This window comes from Antennarius striatus, chromosome 4, assembly GCF_040054535.1.
Source record: "Antennarius striatus isolate MH-2024 chromosome 4, ASM4005453v1, whole genome shotgun sequence".
NCBI lineage: Eukaryota > Metazoa > Chordata > Actinopteri > Lophiiformes > Antennariidae > Antennarius > Antennarius striatus.
Window position 1 is genome coordinate 25,065,096 of NC_090779.1, and position 26,640 is coordinate 25,091,735.

Sequence of the window (26,640 nt, forward strand, 5' to 3'; positions counted from 1 at the left end):
CCGCCTACTGACACTCTCATTGGGCAGAAAAGTATGTTTACTTGGTAAAACAATCGCGTTGGGAGGCGATTGGTCGCCGCAGCTGTCATTCAAACTGAACGCTAACCCGTGGGTTAAGGTGCTTTGAAGCAAACTGTACGTGGCGGTAAAGATCATCCGAATGTGACTGATGTGAGAACGTGGATTTGCGTGGAAGTGGATCTCTTACACCCACCAACAAATGTTCTAGCCTTCAGAATTATGAGATTTTATAATCGCTGGAATATTAGTATGCACTGACCAGATTTACCAAAGTATGAAACAGAATTAATTTGGCAGATTACAAACCTTTCTATATTATCTAATATTTGATAGACAGAGTTTCCCAGATGTCACAGTTCTAATTAGAGATCGACAGCCTTGTTCTATTTACATATAAACACACACAAGTAGAATTTTCTTGCCTAATTGTACAGTCTGTGTTTCACAATCCAGCGTTGTACAAGGACAGGCATTACCTAATATTTGTCCACATACAGAGTAGAAAAAGTTGTAGTTTCCGTTATTACACTCATCAAAATAGACAAATCAAAGTGGCACACTTACATCCATCGAATAGGACACTTTTCCCTTTGTATTGATTACTTGTATTACATTAACAAATTAAAATCAACAAAAAACAGAGGAAATACGAGTCAATCACGAAATAATTTACTCAAGCAAAAGTTTACCCGAACTTTCATCGAGATTAATTGTACTTAAAATAACAAAAAGAGTATATAGCACATCAATTCTAATATTATGACATATTAATGTGTTTCTAAATTATTATTCCTTATAATAAACGCTATTTCAGTAGTGACGATAATTGTATTTTCCGTCCACACATGTCGTACCGGTGTCGACCACACGGTGGCGCCACGCCCCCGTCTCTCCAGCAGCGGGACCCCGCGAGCACAACCAACTCCATCTCGCCTCCTCAACAGGAACTGACGTTCCCTCCGCGCAAGTGGATGGAAAAATGCTGCTGCAGGAAAAATGGCTCGAAACACTGCACCGTTAAAAGGTGAGGAGTTTTATGTCTTTGCAAAAACTGTCCGCGTTTAAAAGTTTTCCTTTGTGCCGCCTTCATGTCGACGGTTGCGGCTCCGTGGCATCCGGTCGACTCCGGGATGACGAGACATTCATTTCCTCCTTGTTTTGGGCTTTTGGTGGGACCGAAGCAGTTTCCTGGGTACTTTAAAATCAATTAATCAATATCCTTGAAAGTTTAGAGCAATAAGCTCTTCTAATAACTGAGCTAAATCCAGTCAAGTTTGCGTTTCTACTATCGAGATGTTTGCCTTCCGTCTTGTTGTTTAGCGGCTAACTAAGTTAGCAACTCCCAACTCCAAAGTTAGAAGTTCCAGCGCCAACAAAACTACCGACCGGTGACATTTGTTCGGGCTATAGCTGGGTTAGTTAGCTGGATTAAGGTCTGATTAGCTGTGGAAAGTCGATGTTATCTGGGGTTAAAAGCCAGCTAACGTTTATTTAATGCTTTGTGCACCGTGAGAAAAGCGAACGTCCGGGACTTGTTGACCGTTCTTTCCCCGGTGTCAGGTGAGCGTCAGCCGACAGGTTAGCTAGCTAGCAGCGCGTTGACAGCTAGCTTCGGTTCTGTGTAGAAAAACTATTAAACTTTAACGTTTATAGAGTTAGTTAAGTTTTCCTGAGGCTTTGTCCCCATTGATGTTAAATAATTAATAAACTGTTATCTAACAGGAGATTTTAATAACCCGGTGCTAACCGACAACGACTGACTTTAGCTCCAGTTTTGTTATTATGAAGATATTTGAGGAAGTTTTTAGCTTTTATGAACTGAAATGTGGAGATGGAAGTAACTTACTCTTAATAAGCTGGTTTTTTTTGTAATTAAAATAAACAGACAAGTTATTAAACTAATTTGAAATTAGCATCCGATTAAAGGACTTCCTGTATTGATTGTTTATTTATCTTTGATAATCACTTTGTTTCACTTCCAGCGAAGACAACGAGTAAAGAAAAAGGTTTCAATCAATTTTTTTCCCCATTTGCTAAAAACAAAAACAGAATGTGTCACAGAAATCTATAAAGTTGAATAAGTTACACATTTTTCATTTTAAATACCCTGACCTGTACTTTGATCAGATTTACAGTCTATGCTAGCTCCTACATCTCCCCACTGCTTTTGGAAGCAAAGCTGTTATTTGCTTTATTAAAAAATAAATCTTAATTAGTAGAAAATATTATCCTATTCATACTAGCTAGTTAGATTTGCTAATGAACCAGTAGAACTCTTACACTCTTCATTTGTGCATGAATAGATGATCTAATCCGGTGTGACCTGCTTTGTATTTCCTTGTAGGTTTTCTGGACTCTCACTTTGATATTTGCACAGACTTAGAATAAAATTAACCTAGGAAGGTTTTCACCCAATTTGCCTAACTGTGATTTACCTGATGTATTTAACTTTAATGGATTTTCCGTGTTTTTCTTTTCACAAACAGAAGGAACAAGGAAACCAAATAAAACTTAAGCTTCAGTGGATATGAGATGTATCGTAACACATGGTGCACCTTCAGTTTGTTCACACCCACATAACTTGTTTAACTCTCATGGAGATTTTATATTAAACTTCATTCTGTGATATACACATTAACTCAGAGACAAGTGACTTATGTGCTTAGAATGAAGCCATCAGTGACAGCAGGTGTCAAAAGACAACAACCTCTCTCTTTATGCATTTAGTGCTCCGTTGCTATGTTATTGACAAAGTTGGCACTGTTCCTCCGCTCAAATGCTTAATGCATGCAGCCACATTGTCGCCGCCCGCTGGTGTTAGCACAGCTGATAAGACAATCTTGAGCCATGGTGCTAACATAACGCTAACAGACTGAGAGAGAGAGGGAGAGACCCGTTGGGCTGCTTAGCATGCCAAATTCCTCAGCTGCACAATAGCGCTGTGCTAGTCTGAGCCCCTGCACAGCCAGCCTTCTGCATCAGAATGGGAGGGGAGTCTCAGGAGAGGTTGGTAACGCCTGGGGAGGGAAGGAACTCACTCAACCCTGGGGCACAGATTGTTGGATGAATGGATGCTTTGAGGGGACGTTGTGTCATTTTGAGGAAACACAAAACACCCTTTCGAGCTATATTTTTCTCCCCTTGTGGTCTTAGGACTCTCGGCTGACTGTAAATAGATAGACGGAGTTATCAGAAGTGGAAGATTCTATTCTGGGGCATCAACTTGAATTACTCAGTAATGAAAATGAATTGTGATCTTCTGACTTGTGTTGCATCACACCTGTTTGTAACTTAGCATCCTGCCAAAAACTGACTTGTGTGTCACCTCCTAGTTATGAAGTACTTCCACAGTTGTTTGATGTCGACCTTCTGGTATGCGGTCCGCTCAGCTCCTCGTTGATACAGTTTAGGTTCCATCTGCAGTGAGTGACCTGTTCAACTTAAGTGTTGTTTGATTTGTTTTGGTTTTGAGCTGGGTGGTTGACCTGTTTTATGTCCTTGACACAGAAACAAACACAATTAATTATTGGTTGTGTGGAGGTGACAAACGACAGCCAATCAATAAGCAATCAACGTGGTTTAGGGAAGCCTCGGGACCAGGTCGCGCCTCTGAGCGAGGTAGCTCCCACATTAACAGGGTGTGAGGGGTGTGTCGATGTCAATATTTCATTCCCAAGTATTTATCTATGAATTTGATGGCATAATTTCAACATTTTTACATGAGTAAATTTGAAAATATTTTTTTATCTGCCTGACGAACACTTTCCCCCCCTCTTTTAGGTGTTTGAAGACTTGCTACTCGATTATTTGGGCCTGATTAAAGCTGTCACATCCATGGCAACTTCCAGTTGACAGAATGGCCCAGATCTCTAGTGGTAATGGGTTCAAGCTGGACGTCCCCCAGTCAAAGGGGGTGGTGGGTAAAGAGGAAGCCCTCCGTATGGAGGAAGAGGCTCTAGCAAAATTGCAGAAGGAGAAGAGACCCACTGCTTCACCTTCAACATCATCATCGTCGTCTTCTGCTGCAGCTTCCTCGTCGTTTGCGAAAGCCAAACCGTCTCACGCGACCACTACTGCTCCTCAACCTTCATCCTCCAGCGACCAACCAGAAAAAGACCTCATCATCTTCCCAGAGACCAAGAAGCAGGACGAGCAGGACAAGTTCAGGGATATAGATGTGGACAAGTTGACCAATAAGGAACTTGAAAAGCTCCTGTTGGATGAAAACTTTGGGGCCAACCGAAGCATCTCACTCCCCTCGTCGTTGCTGGGGTTCAATCTCAGCGCCTCCTACCCCGGGGGTCACGGCTGCAGCTCCTCTCCTTTCCAAAGTGGCCAGTGGACGTCCGTTCTGTCCACCCCGTCTAATTCCAGCGTCTCCACTCCCACCCATCAGCCCTCCCCACTGTTGCCCTCCACCCCGTTCCCCGTTCAGAATGGCTTAGCCTCCACCTTGCCAGGTTTCCTGTCCATGTCGGCGCAGCAGCCACCCTTCATGGCCTTCACCCCCATCCACCCTGCTGCCGCCGTGACCTACCAGCAGCCCCCTGTGAACCTGGAGATGGTCAAACTGTTTGATAAGATCGCCAGCACATCAGAGTACTTGAAAAATGGCAAATCGGCCATTGCGGACCTGGATTCCTCCAAAGCGATTGTAGCATCTCTGGAGCCCAACCCTCCGCCACAGCAGCCGGCGGCGACGGAGGCCTCGGGCATCAGCCGCTTCGACTGGCTGGACCTGGACCCGCTCACCAAGCGTAAGGCCGAGAACGAGGACGCATCCCAGGCGACCGGAGGCGCCGCCGCGCAGGTCGTCCCTGCGTCTCCCTCCGGAGATCCGTGGGACGCGGTGCTGGCAACCGAAGGGGAGGCCAAAGCATCGGCTCGCTCGCAGCACCGGAGGGCGTCGACGGGAGCGGCCATCACCAGGAGCCATTCCCTCAACATCCCAGGGACGTCCTCCCAGCACAAAGCACACAGTCAGGTAGGGTCAGAAAGCACAGCAAAGGTCGATTTCATACAACATATCAGTATATTTAACACTGAAGAGTGTTTGTGTGTGTTATTGACAAAATATCAACCATGTCTTACTCACAGCTTGTTTCCTCCTTCGCTCAGGCTGAATATTCCTTTTACAACAATTTTGTCGCTCTAGACTGGAGTGGTCTAATTTCTCCTGATGAATATTGACAACATTCATTCGGGGCAGTGCCGTGGGCGAGAGGCATGGGGTATGTTGCCTCTAATTCACCCCCCAAAACTCACTAACCATCTGTTATTCTGGTGGTAGGTCTTTGTACGGTTGGATTGCTGGTAGTTCTGAAGGGTCAAGGATAATCATGAAGCTCACAACGCTTTAAAATGCCCCGATTTCTAGAATTTTCTGTGGCGTTTGAAAAACAGGAAGTTTGACACTATTTCTAAAGCCGTGTTTTTGAAAACGTCAGGCCAGAAAATGTAAGGAAACATTGAGAAAGGGGTCGTAAACAGGAGCAGCTCAGGAGAGTCTGTGTGGGACTCAGACAAATGCTGACTCGTCCATCAGAGCTGACTCGGCGTGTCTGTACGCTCAGCTATGAGCGGCTGCAGGAATGTCTGTGGCTAGTAAACGATAACGCGGCGTTGGTACGTTTCTGGATGTTATGTCTACTCGTCTACTCCAGCGTTTGCGGATTGAGTGTTTTTTTCTTTACGAATGTCACTCGACATCGTCATGTTTTATAATCTGTATTCATTATATCTGAGCTGTTGTTGGGATGTTGCTGTGTTTGCGTGTAGTCGTCATCCATGATGTTAAAAACAGAATCAGGTCCATTCGGGTCCTCAGTGTCCCACCAGAAGCATCAAAATCACTTAATTCTAATCCTTGACGACGTGATGCTTCAAGCAATTTTTGGACTGGATGGATTTTACTTTGGGATAAAATAAATGAACTTACAGATATTTTTAGATTTGCTCAGGTTAGCTGAACTCTGTCGCTGATTGTCACACGTTTTATCCTTGTCAAAGTTACTTAAATGTGGGGAAATATTTTAATGAAAATTGACCAAAGATGGTTTCATTCATGAGTTGAGTCAGTCCAAACCAGAGGACCTTCAGATGCTCAGATAATGACAGGAAGCAAAACTCTTAGTGGGGTTTGAATGTGCCCAGATTCAGTTTCAGTTTCGGTGGATATGGGATGGATCTGGATCCAGGAATGTTTTCCTCATCATATAAACACTGATCTGGTTATGACACTTCCTTCATGAGTGTTTCAGGGTTCCTGCCGACCATAGAGAGAGGTAATGGTCCGTCCTGCCTCGGTGGGGGTGTGTTCCATTCTGCTTTGTGCCATTATTCCTCAGTGAGGCTCTGGATGGCTCCCCGCCAGCTGCCTGGTTGTGGTCGTCTTGGTGGAGTGTAAGATGTGGTTGTGTGGGAGGGGGGCGGTGTAAAATGGAACAAATGACCTTGAACTGGGAGACTTGGTTCAAAGTCTTCCTCCGTCTTTTGTTTTAATTAAATAAACGTCTATTTTCCTGTCTTCCTTCCGTTTTCTACCTTCTGTTTTTATTTCCACTCCTCTGTCTCAGTTCGTGTCGCTTTGTGTGTTTGTGATAATCAGCGGTGGAACAAACTTCTCTATCTGTACTTCAGCCGTCACGCCTCGCTCCACCCGAGGCCTGTTCAGACCCGGCTGCTACTGAAAGTGAATGCGTCATTTTATCCCCCCCACCCCCACTGGCCATGTCTGGCAACAAAGACTGACTTCACACACCCCAGTAGTTGTGTCAGGAAGTGCAGTTCCTTTTGAAGCACCACTATGCAATTAGTGTGAACCGTTTATTTGCTTTGTGTAGAGGATCTTCAGACCCAGAACAAATGGGTTAAAACACATGTTTTTTCATTTTTTCATTCATTTTTACTTTCCCTTTAGATGAATGTAAATTAAAAATGTGTGCTTGTTTGTTCAGAGATTTTCCTGCAGACTGATTTTTATCTGAACATGTGACGTGATTCAGGACGTCTGTGTGTATTCCAGCAGGAATTGTAGGCTCCATAAAACCTCTCTCCTTCCCACAACAGCTACTCCACATCCCTCCTGCCTCCATGCGACCCCCCGCTGCAGAATCTGCCCCATTGTTTTTATTTAATTACACCTTTATTGTAGGAACGAGATGCTGCACTCGCTGTGCTTTTCTTTTCCCATCATGCACGTTGCAGCGTTAAATGGAACTGCAGGGATGTGGCATCCCTTCCTATGCGCCTGGTGACTCACTGGACAAACATCTCCGTGTCTTTTAAACTCTGACCTTGTTTACAGGCAGAAAACAGGAGACGCGTTGTGGGAGGCAGAGCGAGGAGTCAGGTAGAGAGCAGATTCTAAGCGCGTGATAAGAAGCTTCAGGGAAGAGGGAAACATCCCTGAATGTTAAATGTTAAAACAGGGAGACTTTTCTTTTTTAGCGACAGCACACGACTGCAATTTGTTCCACTTGATCCACGCGTCTCTTTTCTTCTTCAGCTTCAGTGAGTCTGAAAAACTTCCCGACTAGTAAACAATTAGTCACTTCCTGATTGAAAGAAGAAGTTAGCTCATGATGTAAACCGCTTCGCACTCTCCTCCCTCAGGCTGTGTGCAAACAAATACACACAGTAGTTCAGCGCAACCAGAGAACGTTTTAGCGATCTGAGTGTTCACAGCCCATTATAATCAATCATCTCTTCAGTAAATGCTGTGTCGGCATCAGACCGTCTCTCAGCTTCTCCCCCAGCAGGATTTATTGGAAAATGGAGGCAGAATCGACTGTAATTACGATTCACTGGCACGAAGTTGAGACACGCAGCTCTGAAACTCCGTTTGTAGATAAATAACATCATCTCATAGAGTTTAAAGACTTCTAGCACACCGAAACGTCAGCAGTCAGTAGATTTCACCGGACATCCCACACACACACACACACACACACACACACACACACACACACACACACACACACACACACACACACACACACACACACACAGACACACACACACACACACACACACACACACACACACACACACACACACACACACACACACTCTGAACCGTTAAGAGAAAGACCTCCAGTCAGTGGTGTGAATGTTTGCTTCCGAAGAATTCTTTCATTTTTGGATATTTTATGGTTTGTTGTGGTGGTTTTATGAGGAGTGGAAAAATAGCCTTTGATTCTCTATTTAAAGTGTGTATAAATGAAGTGTTTAGGTTTGATCCAGGAGGGATGGTCTCTGATGTGAAGGGTGGGTTTTTAAATGAACTAACCGGTATAAAGTGAATCACTCCTCCATCGAGGGGCTGTTGGGGCTTTAGGGTTTGGTTTCATCACTGAGCAGAAAACCTGCTGCTGACGTCCCACCCTGACCCCCCCATTACCCCTCCACGACCCCCCCCCGCCCAGTGTGACCATCGTCACACTTCAGTCCTGCTGGGGTTGCTGTGGGTTCTGTGACACACGGCAGTAAAGCCAGGAAAGGATGAAGAGTCACACGCACACACACACACACACACACACACACCAGGCCAAACATAAATCATTTAAGTGAAACAAAGACGGTCCTGTCGAACTCTACTGTGTGTGTGTGTGTGTGTGTGTGTGTTTGTGTGTGTGCGTGTGACTCTTGGCAAACACAGCCATTGAAGTATCACCCATGTTTGTTTTTACTGCCGTAATCCTGAACGCGGACATAAACACTCCAACATGTTCTGTTTGTCTCTCTCTCCCTCCTTTTTGCGTTCTTTTTGCTCCCTTTCTCTCTCCCCCTCTCTTTCTCTCCCTCTCCACTTCTCAGCCTCCTCTGGAGAATTCTGTTGCTTTGTTGTGGGACTTGGCCCCATTTCTGATGACATGCTGATTCAGCGGTTTCTGCTGGTGTTAATGAAGGTCGTTGTGTCGCTTGGGATGCGTCCCGATGTCCGGACCGACCCCTTGCATTTACCTGCTCCACGTTAGCTGTTAGCGCTGGTAGAAGCGTTCCGTTTAGTTCTTACTCTTTAATGGATTGTGACGGGAAACACAGAGAGGGTCACGGGTTCGTCTGCTGCAACTGAACTGAGAACATCAGCGTCTTCATGGTTCAGCCACACCGGAGCTGCTTTACTTGAACAGATCCATAGGATGTGGATTGGAAGCTATTTTAACAAGCGATCGACATCAGAGCGCGTTAATATTTCAGAGACGGTGCCGTTTTAGCTTAATGGCAGCTGGAGACGAGGATGAAACAACAGAAATGAAAAATCATCCTTTCATCATCGGTTAGGAATTTTTACATGAGAGAAAATTAAAATCCTGTTTGAGTACCACCCCTGGCATCACGTGTTTAAAACGCTGTATGTTCATCTTTACGGTAACGCTGTTGATGCGTCTTTACCCGTTTAGTTTAAAAGACTTTACAGCTTTTGAGTGAAATGTCGCTTTTTATAAATAATTTTTATGAAGAATCATTACGTCTAAAATCACATTTAGAACATTTAGAAGTTGAAGAGTCTTTCCTGGTTATCCAGCGTATTTCAAAATCTCCCAGACGTCCCCAGAGAGACGAATAAGCTCTAAACAATTCCTTGACTTCCTGTCTTTTTCTTCACTTCCTGTCCCGCCCCGCCTTTCAACCTCGTTCTCCCTTGGCGGCGGTGATGTCACAGATTTCCAGGCTGTGACAGAACACTTTTTCACACTGAGGAGTTTTCTCACCGCTCATGTCCGACGCCACGGGAAGTGACTTCCTCAGCTCCTGGGAGTAAAAGCAGAATGTAATTCCCAGCAGGAATAGAGAGCTGGTGTGGGAGCGATTATAAAATATTTAAATTAATGAAGATGATGGTTTCCCACCTTTCAGTCACTTGTAATTAAATGATTTGTTTCTTTACAGTTTTTGGAGAGAATTGTTTGTTTTTAACACCTTTGTCTCTGCTGGTGTGGAGAGGATTACCCCCCAGCTGTACTCAAACACGTCGTATTGACTTCAAGCTCCGTTGTTGAACTGACACGAGTCCTCCTGCCTCCACATGGCCTGACCGTTTAAATCCACGTATGTTTCAGTTCACCTGCTTCAGCTTGATCCCGTCTCCTCTGCTCCTGTAGGAAAAGGGAAAGGGGAAAGGCTTGTTGAAGAACGCCTCCCTGGAGGAGCAGGACGCTCAGGACCTGGAGGTGGTCGCCTTCTGCGAAGACGTGGCAGCGTAAGCGAACGACGCCCTCCGTCGACTTGTTTGTCTCACAAACGGCAGCCTGACACGCCAACCCGCCCCACCCATATGAAAAATAAAACAATAGAGACATAAAATGTTGAGGTGGTAATGTTATTTCTATCTCCAGGCGTTGGGTGGTGCAGACATCGATGTAGGAACTCATTGGTCACGTCACGGATTACCTTAAAAATCTTGCTGGGAAAAATCCCCTGTCTTCTAAATAAAACAGATGTGTACATTTAATGCATTTAAACACATTAAATCTGTTTTGAGAAGATTTTAGTCATTTTTTTTATAGGAAGTGAAAGCTGGACCTGCTGGTTATACCAGAGGATCTGCTGTCAGCAGGTTTCTTTCTCCTTAGACGCACCAATGAGTGAATGAACTTGAATCGCGTCTCCGGCCGTGATGTGAGGATGAAGCTTTGATTCTCTTCTGTGGTTTTTTTTTAATAAATTTTTTTTCAACCAGCCTACGCTCCAGATTCCCACATGGAGACATGTCCACCAACCCTGGCTACGTCCTCAGCCCCGTCATCACCCAGAGGGACTGCGGCGGTGACAGCAGCTGCTCCGTCAAGGTTTCCATCGAGATCTCCGAGTCCCAGCAACCTGTGACCTTCACTTGTGACGGTAAGCGTCCACCTGGAGCACGTTCTGCTACGTCCTGAGTGCTGGTCAGAGGTGATGAACATCAGGGCTGTGACAGTTAAAAATGCATTTGGAGTTTCTTGAATTCTAGAGCAGTTAGTAGCAGGAATAGCGCGGGTTTGAGAAGTGTGGACTATCCTCTACCGGGACGTTATCACAGGATGTGTCAGAAATGAAATCTTATCAGCGCATTCTTTCACAGCGAGCAGCTCAGTTTACAGATATGAGTGTTCTGGACGCTTCGCCCCCTCCTGCGCCTGTTTTCCTGTTATTTAGACTTAATTCCTTTTCCGCACACAAAAAAATTGCTTGTCCCCACACCATGGAGAAGCATGTTGGGCTAAAGGGACTGGAATCCTTTGTTTTTGTTCAAGCAGCCACCAAGAATTTTGGTTTCCTTCCCTGATAGTTTGAGGGGACGTAGAAACGTCGTCAGCTAACGGTTTGTCACGCACACTAAACTAGAACTACCCTCACTGACGTGATTTAGGATCTGACCCCAGACACCCTGGAGATCATGGACCAAACCAGCTGCCTGGTTTAAAAACAAACGTTTCTGAATCTGACTCGACAGAAGACGCTGAGAGCGCCGAGAAAAAATCTGCATGTGTGTGAAACTCCTGGCTGTTACGTGTTCTTCAGAGAGTCCACGTGTCCTGCATGGAGGAACGGGGAGTTCTTTAGCTGAAGAATGTTATCAAGGTGCTGGTTGGTTCACCGTCACTGGATTCTGTTGGTAACGAACTGATCGTGACGCGGAGGCCAGGCTGTCACGGCCCACAGGCCGCCGTCACCCCACCTTCACTTCCTGGTTGTCCTGCAGAATATTAATGAGTTCAGGAGTTGTGTATGATCCAGAGTTCCTCCCCGGTGGAAGAGGCCAAGTCCGTCGCACGAGTGATGATCGAGTCGCTTTCCAGCCCCTGGCCCCGAGCCAGGAGGTCCTTAATGTAGTCCAGATCGCCCGTTTATGGTGTCGTAACGCTGTTGTTCTGGATGTTTTTAAGAGACTGTCCACACTTAGAGGCTAATAAAATATTGATTTATTTAGAAAGTAAAAATGTTGGGTCACATGCTGTTTGCTGTTCCTGGTGAAACAGGAAGTACATTACAGGAAGAACATTTATTACTTTCCTTGGTCGACAAACTAATCCTCCCTGCGATGGTTCCTGCATTAACTCCGGCCGCGCTCCGACTTCCTGCTTCTGCTCGTCCACCTGCTTTAATCAGAGGTCATTTCCTCCACACTCTTTCCTCGTACGATGTGGAGTCTGTTGTTTCCTAGTCGACTTCCCGTGTTGTCGGCCTGGCGTCAACCCGCATTGTTGGTGTTTGGATTCCTGCGCTGGCATCTGCTGTCCAAAATAAAAGGCCCCAGTTCTTCTCAGAGCTCGGATGAAAGGATAGAGAGAGAGAGAAAGAGAGAGAATGAGGACTGATTCACTCCTCATTTTTCTCATTCTTCTCCTGGTACCTCAGCTCCCTCTCTCTCTCTCTCTCTCTCTCTCTCTGTCTCTGTCTCTGTCTCTCTCTCTCTCTTTCTCTCTTTCTCTCTCATTTGTCTTCCCTTCTTTTGCGTGACCATCTTTCCACCCTTGTTTCTGTGCAACATCTCTTCATCCCTTTTTCTCCCCTCTTTCAGTCTTTTTAGCTTGAGCTATAACTCCATCAGTCTTGACACAGAATTTTCTTATGTAATCAGGTAAATTAAACAGTTAAGTAAAGAATGATTTTCATTGTCAATACTTACCTGATCAATAGTTAAAAGGGTTGAAATAACCGCTCAAAAATGAGAGGAAGAACTACCAGAATGTGCCGTTCTTGTTGTCTGGTGTTGTTGTTTTTGTGTCATGCTGTTGTTGCTTTCAGTCATTCCGTTGTTCTGAAGCAGCGTCAGAACGACAGACGACGTCTGGATTCTCCCGACTCGTCTGTGAACTTCTGGGCTTCTGGAGATTCCTCTCATTCTGTGGTTGAAAACGGAAGACGGACGGAGTGTGAGAGGGAGAGAGGGAGGAAGAAAACTGAGAACAGAAGGATAGAAAGGGGGGAAGTCAGGGATGAAGATGAGATGAAGGAGAAAGGAGGTTTTAGAAACAAAGATGGCAAATGTGTGATATAAACCAGATGAAATGGCGGTACTATCGGTTCCTGGAGGCCCCCCTCAGTCGGTGGAGAAGCGCCGTTCCTCTGATGGGTAAAGGTGAAGGAAGTCGTGTGACGCGTCTATCTGTTTGTGTAAAGGTCGATTAAGAGTCATAAAACTGTAAAAGTAGCTCACTAATGGAGTAATAATCTGCTTTCCATTGAGCAACACTGTCGAGCCATTTTTTTTAATTATTTCGGCCTACCAGATAATGAACCGCCTGGAAACACAGACAGAACTGAAGACGTCTGATTTGTGAGCCGTTTGAAACAAGATTCGTGGTCCAGGAAGAATTCTCCCCCCTGCAGCGACCTTTAGACGAGTTCACTTCACACAGCAGTAAATGCTGACCTGGCAAAACTCTGCTAGGTCCCTCCTAAAGTTTACTAAACTGTATTGATTTTTGAAATGACCTCTGACCTTTCTGAAACACCACAAGTCTTTCTTGTTGATTCTTCTGAACGTTTTTGACTCTGATCTCTACTCCTCGTCTCCTCCGTCGTTCCCTTTCCTTCCGTCTTTATCATTTCTCTTGGCCCACAATTGGTCCCGCCCTTGTTTTCCGGCCTCTCCATTTCACTGCCCCACCCTCACATCTGTGTCATGCGGTTCCCTTTCCTTTCCATCAATAACCCGGATCGCTGTCTGCCTCCATCGCCGTCTTCCTCATCGCCCGTCTCTCCATCCCTTCCCTCCTCAGTGAACTCTCCCGTGGAGCTGCTGATCAGCCAGACTCTGTGCTGGATCCACGACGACCTGGACCAGGTGGACTTCTCCAGCTACCTGCTCAAAGTGTGTGGCCAGGAGGAAGTGTTGCAGAAGTGAGTAACACCAACAGAACCCTCACTGTGGTGCAAAACAAAACAGAACATCCCCAAAATGTTCATATTTAAGGGATCGGGAGAAACAACTTTTCCCGGGCTGACCCTGGAGGTTGAGTTAATTACACACATGAGGGTTTGAGTCGCTTTCTTAGCCTCTCGCATCTCCGTCGCTATCATTTATTTGGCATCCTGTTCAAAGTCTGCATGTGGAGCTGATGGATGATTCACCCTGGGAAATTTTGTCAACAGGATTCAAAGGCCCGGCAGTCTAAATAAAACAGTTTAATGTGTGATCGGGTTCAGGACAACCCTTCAGGATGGAGCCAGGAAATGCTGTCAATATTTGTTGTGAACATACAGTATCTAGTGGAAATCCACTAGATAATTCAAACCGACGTCATTCACAGGCAGCGAGAGCTTCTGATTGGCTGGATCTAAAGCCAAGGTTGACCACACAGAGTAAACGTGGAAGCACATTCATATTTCCAAAGAATGACAAGTTATTCTATTGGCAGGAAGCAGCTTTAATCAGATCTTAGTGTTAGAGCCAACGCTCATAACAAGCGGCTTCATGTTTTTAAGCCACATTAGAGCCTTAATTCACTCTGACGACAGGAAATAAAGAGAACCCGATCCGACCCACAGAACGATCTGCTAGTTTCTGTTTGTTTTCCAGACACTTGTTATTTATCTCAATCTGAGACACGATCTTCTCAGCCCTAACATGACTCTCTGTGCCACAGTAAACACAGCTTAGGCAGCCATGAGTACGTCCAGAACTGCAGGAAGTGGGAGAATGAGATCACATTACAGCTAATCTCTCACTCGACCATGAGGAGAGACTTGGCTCGCACCGTAAGTCCCTCCGCCGAGCGCCCAGCATAACGTCAGGAAATAATGTTCATGTTCTGCCGACAAAGATTCATTTGACAACTTTAATCCACGACACATGAATTAATCATGGACGTTTTCTGCTTTCTTAGGCTGAAGATTACAAGTCACCGATCGATCTGGAGAAGCACCTGGGACAAGTGGACCGGCCGTTCAGGGAGAATGTCACCAGGTTGTTTTCCATTTGATGCATTGATCTGAGGAGAACTGATAAGCGAATCACAGTTAAACGTCTTACTTTCACGTCTCATTCATTCACATCTTTCTTTGTGTTTGTTTCTGCAGACAAGGCCTGGCGGACTATTTAGAAGGTTATCACACCCAAGTCAGCATCTGCCTCCAGAATGAGGTACATGTGTGTCTGTGCAGGTCTGTTTAGCTCCTGACAGCCTGACGTGAGATTCTCTCCACAGACTCAATCATCTTCTGGTCAGATAGAAGGAACCAGACGTGTTTCTGGAAAGATCTCCTCAACATTTCTCTCATTTACGTTCCTGGAGCGCTGGCTTTTTAGAAATGTGACATCTCTTCTTCAGAAAATGTTGGTTTTGTTGAAGTAATGAAATGCAGGCTGCAGAGAAAACGGTGCCCCCGCCCTCAAACCCAATTTCAAACCGGCAGTAAAATCAAGATTAATATCAGTGAGCCTTGATCCATTTATAACAGGCTCAGTTATGAATGTGCATCTAGCATGCAAAGCTTTGACCCAGTTTGTGTAAATCTACACATAAAGTCTCTGATTTGAGTGTGAAATATTGTTTGGATGAGAGTCCGTTTAGCGTTGTGTTGTTCTGGCTTTAAACAAAGAGTTTCTGGGCTGGAACACCGACGCCGTTGTCACCTTAGCAACAACCCGTTCCCCCCTGTGTCCAGAGTACGCTGTATAAGACGGTGGACCGGGTGGTGCAGACGCTGAAGAACCTGTGCTGCGCTCTGGATGAGGTGGAGACCCAGGCCGTCACAGAGGCCGTCAAGAGGCTGCGACACTCTGTCAATCTACCCAGAACGCACCCACCCAAGGTGGGCGTCCGCCCGACACTGTGTGCACACACATCCAGACATAGTATTACATCTAATAAAAACATGTTTTGTTGTTTAGATGGGGTCCAAGTCTTCAAATGGTGAGTTCTGTGCAGACACACATTCGTCTTTTTTAATTGATCGTTATTTGTTGCCCTTTAGAATAAAAAACGGACACTTCCTCTCTAACCCCACCACCACCTCTCCTGCCTCTAACAGGTCACACCAGTCCCGTGGAGGAGAGCATGGCCTTGCTGACGCAGTCCGTCTACGATCTGGCCAAGCTGTACCTGCGTTCTTTTTGCCCCCCGTCCGCCTCCTTCAGGTCGCCCCCGTTGCCCCAGGCTTCCAGTGGCGACGATGTGGAAGGGAAGAGCAGCAAGGAAGCTTCCGGCACCACGGACCACCTTCAGTTCACTCTGTTTGCCCTGCATGGCATCCCAGCCAACTGGATCAACAGGTGACCCCCCCTGCAGTGCCTCGACTCGTGTGGTCACATGACGATGGACAACATCCATCTGTTTTAAAGCTGTAGAAACATAGTGAAGTTAGTGACTGTAGCTGTCGCTTTTTATTCCTACATTTGTTCTTGCATGATCGCCCACATGTTCAGTTATTAGCCCCCCACACACACACACACACACATTTCACTTCCTTATACTTCTTAATTATACTTAATTATACAAAGATGAAGTGTGGAGTCACTGCGTTCACACAGGCAGGCCAAGAGTGAAGAGTAAGATGAAATTCAGTGGGAATCAATATAATATTGGTCAAAAAACATGCCTTTAAGTACACAAATAATAATTATCTTGAGTTGTTTTTTTTATCACACTATGACACCAGGCCGCCTGTTGCAGCAGATCGTCCCGTCTTCCTCCAAACAAACGTCTCCCGTGTTTCTCCCCACGTCTTATTTTTCCGTGCCAGTGTCCGGTTTCACCCTGACTTGGATCTCCTGCGTGTGTTTGGAACGGACACGGGCCAAATTTTCCGTTACGGATTGTTGACCAGGAGCTCTTCTTCCAGTCGAAATGGGACTAGTTTTCAATCCAGCTGAATTAATATTAGTGCTGTGACTTTTTTTTTTGTCACCTTGTCCCTGAAGGATCATCATCGGCTGTAATTACATGTAGATTTCTAAAGTGGGATCCAGTTTGAGTCGCTGTCTTCAGTCCCTTCCCTGAATGGTAATTATCTGGTCAGCAGTGAGGCCTTCACAAAAAGCGAGGGACTGCTTAATAACAGGCCCATTTACTCCAGCACAGTTATTTTAAACCGGCACTAAACATTGCTGCAGTGATATTCATTCCAGAGGGACGTCCAAAAATATTTCAGTCGTCGCAGCACAAAGGCCAGAGGGACACAGCCAGAGCAGTGTTTCCCAGCCCTGGACATGTGAGCGGAGTCACGCTAACGCTCCCTTTCGAGGGCTCAGCGGGCTGTTGTTATGGCGATGGTGTCATCCATCTGGATGCTCAGTAGATGCCGCGGCGTCGCCAGCATATCGTGACACCACGGAGCTGCCAAGACAGATGGCGCTCAGCCGGGTCGCGCCTGGAATAGTGGAAATGTGTAACGGGTGTGCGCATGTTTTCACTCGGCGCTCCAGAAAGGCCTCGCAGTGAAGTTATTTTAGGAATGTGTGACAGAGTAACATCGATGGGTTTTTGGTCACGCTTTATTACGTCACATGCAGATATTAACCTTTCTAATTAATAGATCTGAATGGGATTCTGATTCTGGGTGTTTCTGTAGCATAGAAATGATACTGTCATTAAAATTATATCTTTCCTTCAGGCAAGATCACAAAGCAGATCTGCTTTCATCCAGTCAGTGTTCTTCATCTACGTGTTCATTCTAGTCATTCATCTTTGTCTTTATTAAACAACTTCCTGTCATGTAACCCAACACAACACGTCTTCTGCGCTTCCTGCTGATCCGTTCTTACACGTCTGTGTCTGAGTCAAGGAGATGATGCTGAGTTTTACATCGATGTGCAGAAAAAGAATGAACCTGTTTACAATTATTTCTGTTTTAGTGACCAAATCTCTGCGTGTGGTTCTGAGGCCAAAAACTAAAAGTATCTGTAAACATGTTGTCACCAAACCGCTTCGGTACACACACACACACACACACACACACACACACACGTTCCACTCATGTTAGCCTGATCGTCTCAGGCCGGTGGGCTGTTCTGATCGACAAGAACAGAACCTGACAGGATGATGGCCGGACCTGTTGATTGTTCATACAGCAATCTACAGGTCAGCCTGTGATCTGACCAATCAGAAGCAGAATTATAAAGTAGTTCTAGTGCTGCCTGGTCCACAGCAGGGTCCATTCACACATGACATCTACGTCCTCTGATATGTCACTTAAAAACGCAGCAGACAAAGCAGTGCTTGTGTTGTTTTTTGTTTTGCAGTTATGAGAAATACTTCCTGGTGTGTTCCCTCACCCACAACGACAAAAACCTGTTCAAACCAGTCCAGTCCAAGAGAGTGGGAACATACAAGAGCTTCTTCTACCACATCAAATGGGACGAGCTGTGAGTTCTCTCCTCTCTTCTTCCTTTCTTTTTAACTTTGACCTTCCTCTAACAACGAGTCGCCGCTCTGTCCTCGTCTCAGGATCAGCTTCCCCATCGCCGTGGCCGTCCTCCCGCTGGAGTCCGTCCTGAGCCTCAGTTTGTTCGGCGTGTTGAGCCAGAATGCCGGCGGATCGCCGGACTCCAACAAGCAGAGGAAAGCTCCGGAGCAGCTGGGGAAAGTCTCCATGCCGCTGTTCGACTTCAGACGGTGAGGAGAGAACGTCTCTGCCTCACACCTCCACACGTAGTTCATGAGACGACTCCCCGTGACGTTTGTGTGTTTGCTGTTGACTGTTTAACAGGGTTCTGGCCAGTGGCAGCAGGTTGTTGTGTCTGTGGACGTCCACCCAGGGGGCCGCCGCCGCCGCCGCCGGTTCCACGGGCGGCCGGAAGAGGACGCCCACCGAGAGGATCGTTCTGCAGGTGGGTGGCGTGAGAGCAGGAGTGTGTGTCACGGTTCAGTGTTGTGATTCAAGAATCTTATAGTAGAGTCGTCACTATATCACGGTTCACCTTTCACCGCCTCGCAGTTTTTCAGATTTCTTGTTTTTTTCCCAGCTTGCTGTGTTCATCAATCAATACGATTGAATGCCCGTCAAAAATCTGATCCCAAGTTGTTGTCGTCTTTTCGTTGTGTTTGTCAGGTGGACTTCCCCGACTCCCCGGTGGACATTTTATACGTGGAACCCAAGGAAGACCCCAGCCCGGAGCCCCAGACCCAGGAGGAGCTGGACCCCGACCTGCGACGCAAACTGGAGAAGATCTGCAGCCGAGCTTCCAACTTTGGGTCAGAGAACCTCACCAGTAATGAGAGAATGAACACTGAAGAGTAGATGTGATGCATGTTGGCGGATGGATACGACATCAGTGAGACCGGATCTCTTTGTCGTTGGTGGAGTAAAGTCGTAGCTCGTGTGTTCTTGTGACTTTTGTGTTTCTTTTCATTCTTTATCATTGTTTACGTAACTTACATATAATTACTTATACACAAGTAAAATCTGCGTGTCTATCGGTTTCCCTTAATTTGCTCCATCCTCTCCGTCTGCTCATCTGCTCGTCTCCAGGCTGCGGCGATCGGACCACATCCTCCTGTGGGATCACCACCTCCACTGTCGGAGGAACCACCCCAGCAGCCTCCCCAAGGTGCTGGCCAGCGTGCCCAGCTGGGACTGGGCCAGCATCGCTCACATCCACTCCCTGCTGCACCACTGGCCCCCGCTGCCCCCCGTCACTGCACTGGAGATGCTTGAATCAAAGTGAGGATGTTCTCCCCCCCGGCTCGTGTCTTCAGTTAATCAGTCAGTGAACCAGAACTGAGTTTGACTGTATTTTTGTGTGTGTAGGTTTGCAGATACAGAAGTGAGAAGTGTGGCTGTCAGCTGGATTGAGAAGAGCAGCGACGACGAGCTGGCCGACTACCTCCCCCAGCTCGTACAGGTGCAAACAAAAGTAGCTCCACAGAGGCTTTGAATCCATGTCGGTGTTCCTGAGTCACTGAAACGAGCCTTCAAGCCAAATTCTTCAGGAGTGATGAGTTTTTTTATTCTATTTCCTCATTTTTTCCCCAGGCATTGAAGTTTGAGTGTCACCTGGAGAGCGCCCTCGTCATGTTCCTGCTGTCCAGAGCACAGGGAAATATTAACATTGCACACTACCTCTTCTGGTGAGTTCAACCCACCCAGATGGGACACTAGTGTGCACGATGATGCCATCCGTTCACCTCTGTGTGTGCGATCGCTGCAGGCTGCTGAACGACGCCGTGCAGGACCCCGCCTGGGGGAGGCGCTATGAGCGCGTGCTGGGGGCGCTGCTGTGTCTCTGTGGGGCCAAACTGAGGGCCGAGCTGGAGAAACAGACTCGCCTGGTCACCCTGCTGGGGGCCGTTGCCGAGAGAGTCCGGCAGGCCGGGGGGTCTGCACGGCAGGTGAGTGTTTGTGTGAGTGTGTGTGTGTGTGTGTGCGTTACTGCACCTCCATGTATATTTTTACGTGTGTGTGTTCAGGTGGCGCTGGTGGAGGGCCTCGAAAGTGTTCAGAACTTTTTCCAGAGGAACACCTGCAGACTGCCGCTGAGCCCCAGTCTAGTGGCCAAGGAGCTCAACATCAAGGTAACACACACACACACACACACACACACACACACACACACACACACACACACACACACACTGCTTACCACAATAGACAAAGAATTAACAAGTGGATTTTCGAACAGTTAACAAAATATTCGTACCACAATGTTAAACATACAGGAATACAGGATTTATATTTTTACAGATATTTAGGAAACAGAATGAGACTTTTGATGCTGCACTCTTTACGTCTGCGTGGATCTACTTGGCACAAAAATATTTTCAGTTCCTGAATGTGGAAAGAAATAACAATAAAGAGAGACAGAATTCGATCCTGTTGTAAATCCCCGTGTGAAATCATGCGTGTGTGTGTGTGTGCGTGTGCGTGTGCGTGTGCAGGCTTGCTCCTTCTTCAACTCCAACGCGGTTCCCCTCAAGCTGGCGCTGGTCAACGCCGACCCACTAGGAGAAGAGATCAACGTCATGTTCAAGGTTGTGCACCGACACACAGTTGATGGATGTGTGTGAAGGATTAGTGTGTGTGATGAATTCAGTGACCCTCAGGGGGAGGGGCTACAGATAAAACATGAATATCCACCAGTTTTTCAAACAGTACCTGGTAGTTTTGTGTTTTTCAGCAGGTAGTGAATGTGACAGCTGAACGCTGCGCCCCCTGGTGGACGTAGTGATACAACCAGTTGCCACAAACTGAAACGTTTTGGTTTTGTGTGTGTGTGCGTGTGCGTGTGCGTCTGTGAATCAGGTTGGAGAAGACCTGAGGCAGGACATGTTGGCTCTCCAGATGATCCGCGTCATGGACCGCATTTGGCTGCAGGAGGGCCTGGACCTCCGCATCGTCAACTTCAAATGCATCTCCACCGGCAAACACAAAGGTAGCGCCTGTGTGTTGGGTTAGGAATCTACACACAGCTGCTGCATCCGGAGCTGTTGGTCGTGTGAATAAAGGCGGCGTGTCGTTTAGGGATGGTGGAGCTGGTGCCGTCCTCGGACACGCTGAGGAAAATCCAGGTGGAGTACGGCGTCACCGGGTCCTTCAAGGACAAACCGCTGGCGGAGTGGCTCCGCAAATACAACCCCGCCGAGGACGAGTACGAGAAGGTAAAGGCGCGGAACGCAGCGCAGTGTGACCGCAGGGATCAGCAGCAGAGGAATCAGCGTTTCTTCCTCCCTCTCCTCTCGTCTTCCTCTCTCAGGCGTCAGAGAACTTCATCTACTCGTGTGCAGGATGCTGCGTGGCCACTTACGTCCTGGGGATCTGCGACCGTCACAACGACAACATCATGCTGCGCTCCACCGGCCACATGTTCCACATCGACTTCGGGAAGTTCCTGGGACACGCTCAGATGTTCGGCAGCTTCAAAAGGTGTGTGTGTGTGAAAGCTTTCATGGTGCTTCATCAGGGTTTAGAGGTTTTTTAGAGGGATGTAGCTCAGGGCTTATTTTTATCTTTTTATTCTTCGCGTTGGAACATGAGTGACATCTAAGTGCTTTCTATTTCCATCCTCTGAGCGTCTCCACTGATTTATTTCGAGGCTTTTAGGAATTCAGGCTCGTTCAAACAGGGAACAGATTAATTCCCCGCTCTCTCTCCCCACCAGGGACCGAGCTCCGTTCGTCCTGACCTCTGACATGGCGTACGTCATCAACGGAGGCGAGCGTCCCACCAGTCGCTTCCAGCTTTTTGTGGACTTGTGTTGCCAGGCCTACAACCTCATTCGCAAGCACTCCGGACTTTTTCTCAACCTTCTGTCGCTGGTAAGAGAAAACACACATTAGTCCATCAAAAACACCAGATAGTTGTACCGCGAGATCCGAGCTGCTGACATACGAGTTGGTTTTCATAATTTAGAGGGTTTGGGGCTTTTTTATAAGGCTGGAATGGATTAAAATTATTTTCGTCATTTTAAAGGGTTAGTCACGGGACAAATTAAACTCATATTCAAGGTTCTGCTCTAGATAATAATGGGTTAAGATGCTGATTGTTCAGTTCATTAATTGATTATTGTTTAATGTACGAAGATGAGAAAACAGTCCTACCTTCTTAAAGCATCCTTGAACCGTCTGTAGGAAAGAAAACACTGATGTGCAGAGAAAGCAGCTCTGGCTCCTTATTAAATCAGTTCTGGACGTGTCTTTTTATAGAAGGCTCTGCCTCCAGAGAGTTTCTGCTGTTTACAGTCGGTCTGAAACAGAAAGAGCTTTTTGTCTGAAAGGCTTGACAGAACGAGAACCCGTTGATTGAGGATCGTAGGAGAGATGGGATGCGTTAAAACCGGAGTGTTGCTGTTTTATTGACCTTCGGAGATGAAGAACTAAAGCAAACCGCTGCTCTTTTATCTCAACAATCTAATTCAGAACATTTTACTAATAAGACACCAGAGAAGTAAATGACGTTCCTGTTCAAGCTGGTTGCTGATGACGGTTTCGTTCCTCCTGTCCTAGATGACGTCCTCAGGCCTCCCGGAGCTCACGAGCCCTCAGGATCTGAAGTATGTGTTCGATGCCCTGCAGCCTCACAACACCGACGCTGAAGCGACCATCTTCTTCACCAGGTACACCCACCAATCACAAGCAGAAGAGCGTTTCCTGTGTCTCTGCTGCCACGCTCTTGAACTCCACCAGGTGGCTGTAGAGTCACGGAGCCTCAGCTGCTTTTTGGTTCTCTACACTCCTCTCCAGGTTAATTGAATCCAGTCTGGGCAGCGTGGCCACAAAGTTCAACTTCTTCATCCACAACCTGGCCCAGCTTCGGTTCTCTGGTCTGCCCGCCAACGACGAGCCCATCCTGTCGTTCTCCCCCAAGACGTACACCCTGAAGCAGGAGGGCCGCATCCTGCAAGCCTCCATCTACTCATTCCAGAAGAGATACAACCCCGACAAGCACTACGTGAGTCCCCTGGCCCCACTCGTCCGTCTTCTCTGGTGTGGGTGATGTAAAGCGTGAATGTTCTGTCCTGTCGGTGCAGACGTACGTGGTGAGGATCCTGAGGGAGGGTCAGAACGATCCCCAGTTTGTTTTCCGCACTTTTGACGAGTTTCAGGAGCTCCACAACAAACTCAGCCTCCTCTTCCCTCTCTGGAAGCTGCCAGGGTAAATCATCTCTTCTTGTCTCCGTTAAACCCCCAGTCGTCCAACCGTACCCTGTAGACACCCGTCCTCAGCGTCAAACACCAAAACTCCCATCAAACCTTGTGGGTGATTTTTCTCTCTCATTTTTAGTTTCCCGAGCAAGATGGTTCTCGGTCGCACGCAGATCAAGGAAGTGGCGCTGAAGAGGAAGCTGGAGCTCAACAGCTACGTCCACAACCTGATGAGGAGCGCCACGGAGGTCACGCATGTGCGTGCTGACGAAGCACCGTAATGTCGATGATGGTGATGATGATGATGTCACCAGTCAACAATGTAATGTCATCTCTATTGATTCCAGTGTGACCTGATCTACACGTTCTTTCATCCAATCGCACGCGATGATAAAACGGAGGGTGTAGACGGCACGAGCAAAGCTCCGGGTGAGCGCCGTCGTTTTTAGACGTTCTGTGAATATTTAATTGTTAACTCATTTATTGTGGAGCTTGGTGCTTTATTTTCTAATAAAGACTCCGTCTGTCTGTGACAAACTGTTACACAGGTGAACCTCGGCTAAAGTCATTTGGAGTTAAATCTTTTTTATTTAAACAGCGGTTTAAAAAAAACAAAACAAGTTCACGTCATTTTACTCACAATGGAATCATAAAATCACTAAACTGTTAAAAACACATCATGTTACTGTACAATAAATTAGAATAAAACATAATATCATATTATTAGCCTGTAGCAACCCCCGTGACCCACAATGAGGGAGAAGCAGCTGAAGACGAGACAAAGACGTTTTTTCTGTACTATATTAAAAAATAAAATGTAATTGTCAACTAAAAGTACATTCATATTAACCAAATGTTATTAAAATGTATCCATGAATTAAGTTCAGTACAGAACTGGGAATGGTTATCTACAGTTTAGCCTGGAGACCAGTTCATTCTTGTTTCCTGGAACTAGTTAACTTCCTAAGCCGAGGTTTACCTGAGCTTCCCTTACTTTACTCATTACTGCTTTATTCCATAAATGTAATTTCCACTGATGGTTTGCAGAGCCTCCAGTCAGCCCCACGTCTGGTCGGGTGGAAGGAGAAGTCAAGCTGTCCATTTCTTACAGGAACAGCACACTCTTCATCATGGTCATGCACATCAGAGACTTGGTAAACTCAGCGGTGATTCATTCATCGTCTCCACATCAGCTCCTCTTTATTTTATTTATCTGTCTCTACTAATTAACCCCTGCAGGTCTCTGAAGATGGGACGGATCCCAACCCGTATGTGAAAACCTACCTGCTGCCAGATCCACACAAGACTTCCAAACGCAAAACGAAGACCTCAAGGAAAACGAGGAACCCTACGTTCAATGAGATGGTGAAGAAATCCCCGTTTATGTTGTTATGATCCATTTGTTTCCATCTTGTCAGCCTCGTACCCTTCTTCCCTCTCATTCCCCTCCTCTTCCTCCCCAGTTGGTGTACAGCGGCTACAGCAAGGACACCCTGGCCCTGCGGGAGCTCCAGCTGAGCGTCCTCAGCGCCGAGTCGTTACGTGAGAACTACTTCCTGGGCGGCATCACGCTCAAGCTCAAAGACTTTGACCTCAGCAAGGAGACGGTCAAGTGGTACAAACTGGCGGCTGTCCCCTACTTCTAACCTGCCTCCTCCGACAGCGCCTCTCCAAACGAAAGCTGCATTCTAGTCACGTGGGAAAGGTGACAGACGTGGCCTTACTTGAAAGCACCGGTCACCTTGGTTTTCATTTCAGAATCGTTATCACTGCATCTTTACGTCTGCAAACAGGGTTGAACACTTTGGCTCTCTCTCTCCGTGTTGCACCTGTTACCGTAGGACGTGAACGCAGACTTCTCTTAGCCCCGCCCTCTAAGGGCGATAGATGGCACAGGTTCAGAACCCTCAAAGAGGAGCCTGCCCTCCCTTCTCCTGTTCTTCTCTCCCTCTTTAACCGGTGGTGATTGTTTCTGTGACAAACGACCGCCGGCTCGTTTGTGTCTTCCTCTTCTGCTATCATGAAGAGCTGTAATGTTTTGTACATTTTGATATGAGAGGACCAAAAGCGCTTCCTGTCAGAGGAGTATATATAGATTTTTAACAAATAGAAAGGGGACTCATTTTTCATTTCCTTTGTTTTCTATGTAGACAAACAGGAGGCATCAGGGTTTTCTGCTTTCTTCTGGGTAGAATGGTTCAACACAAAAGATTCTAAGATCATGACCTTATCACCCCCCCCCTCCAGGAATGTGCCAAAAGTCATGAGAGGGGTTGAAATCATACCACTCCTAAGCAGGGGGATGAACAGGGTGCCTTTGTGCTCACAATCTCTGAAATGCTCCACTTGGCCTTACTGCGATAAATATATTTTATTAACGATGTGATATGGCCTTACTAAGAAATGACTGTATTCTATAAACCTGGTTCTTCCGGAGGCGGGCTGCCTCACCTGCCCCCCCCATGGTGATCGGCAACTAAGTGCACACTACCAGGTTTTTCTAGGTGCCTTGACTGTTTTCATGCAGCACACCTTTAAGGGCAGTTTGTATCGTGAGTTTTGGTCCGGGTGCAGCGACTGTTAGCGGTGCAGCGATTACCAGGTGACATCCGGGTCCAGCCGGCTTTTCTAACGTATTTAAATGAGAAAACTCGCTGAGCTTCGAGGGAGGGGCTGAACGCAGACGAACACCAGGATCATGACTCTCATCTTCACAAAAAGGGAACGGGATCATGAGCGAGAGATGAGCTGCTTTCCTCTCCACACACTAACTAGAAATTGTTGGATGTTAAATAAAGAAATTAAGATAAATTTATCTGAGATGTTTTTTAAGAGAAAATCTTGGAGACTCACACTCTGAATAGTTCCACTCTTTTAATGACTGTACAAAGAAAGCATCAGAGTTTGGATTAACATGGCCAGTTATTTATTCTTAATTGGTGACCTGTATCCTGTCTGGATCAGTGTGTACTGTAATCCCTCTTTCCTAAAGCAGAATAAATGTTTTTGGAACAAATATCAGTTTCTTCATTTTACATCAAATATTTAGTTTTTGTATTAGTCATAAAACGTGTAAAATATTAATATTTATCTTCTATACTGAATTAAT

General features: G+C 46.5%; 1 protein-coding gene and 1 long non-coding RNA gene across 3 annotated transcripts; one reads left to right on the plus strand and one right to left on the minus strand.

The window, feature by feature from the left end:
* Window positions 1-953: 953 nt before the first annotated feature.
* pik3c2a (phosphatidylinositol-4-phosphate 3-kinase, catalytic subunit type 2 alpha) lies at window positions 954-26,541 on the plus strand. Of its 2 annotated transcripts, none has more exons than XM_068312153.1 (33): window positions 954-1,045; window positions 3,802-5,005; window positions 10,128-10,225; window positions 10,706-10,866; window positions 13,731-13,851; window positions 14,598-14,709; window positions 14,838-14,917; window positions 15,031-15,094; window positions 15,619-15,765; window positions 15,845-15,866; window positions 15,985-16,225; window positions 18,194-18,316; window positions 18,399-18,566; window positions 18,661-18,781; window positions 19,003-19,145; window positions 19,423-19,614; window positions 19,702-19,795; window positions 19,927-20,021; window positions 20,102-20,282; window positions 20,361-20,465; window positions 20,829-20,921; window positions 21,193-21,322; window positions 21,412-21,548; window positions 21,644-21,813; window positions 22,049-22,205; window positions 22,893-23,002; window positions 23,130-23,337; window positions 23,417-23,541; window positions 23,671-23,788; window positions 23,879-23,960; window positions 24,579-24,685; window positions 24,771-24,896; window positions 24,995-26,541. In XM_068312153.1, the coding sequence occupies exons 2-33, from the start codon at window positions 3,878-3,880 to the stop codon at window positions 25,175-25,177; spliced, it is 5,142 nt and encodes a 1,713-aa protein (XP_068168254.1). In that variant the 5' UTR covers window positions 954-1,045; window positions 3,802-3,877; the 3' UTR covers window positions 25,178-26,541. The 2 variants fall into 2 exon arrangements, with proteins under 2 accessions (XP_068168254.1, XP_068168255.1); XM_068312154.1 differs by lacking the exon at window positions 954-1,045 and adding an exon at window positions 1,074-1,213.
* Window positions 11,910-13,715, minus strand: LOC137593454 (uncharacterized). The gene is made up of 2 exons (XR_011035120.1): window positions 13,236-13,715; window positions 11,910-13,114 (listed from the first exon to the last, which is right to left on the minus strand). It is a non-coding gene; the product is annotated as an uncharacterized lncRNA (long non-coding RNA).
* Window positions 26,542-26,640: the final 99 nt, after the last annotated feature.

Bases quoted from the DNA above. Each gene is read 5' to 3' on its own strand.
- pik3c2a (XM_068312153.1), top strand. From the start codon at position 3,878: ATGGCCCAGATCTCTAGTGGTAATGGGTTCAAGCTGGACGTCCCCCAG. The intron at 14,710-14,837 runs GTAAGTCCCTCC...CTGCTTTCTTAG, and splicing joins GGAGAGACTTGGCTCGCACC to GCTGAAGATTACAAGTCACC. The intron at 24,686-24,770 runs GTAAACTCAGCG...TAACCCCTGCAG, and splicing joins TCATGCACATCAGAGACTTG to GTCTCTGAAGATGGGACGGA.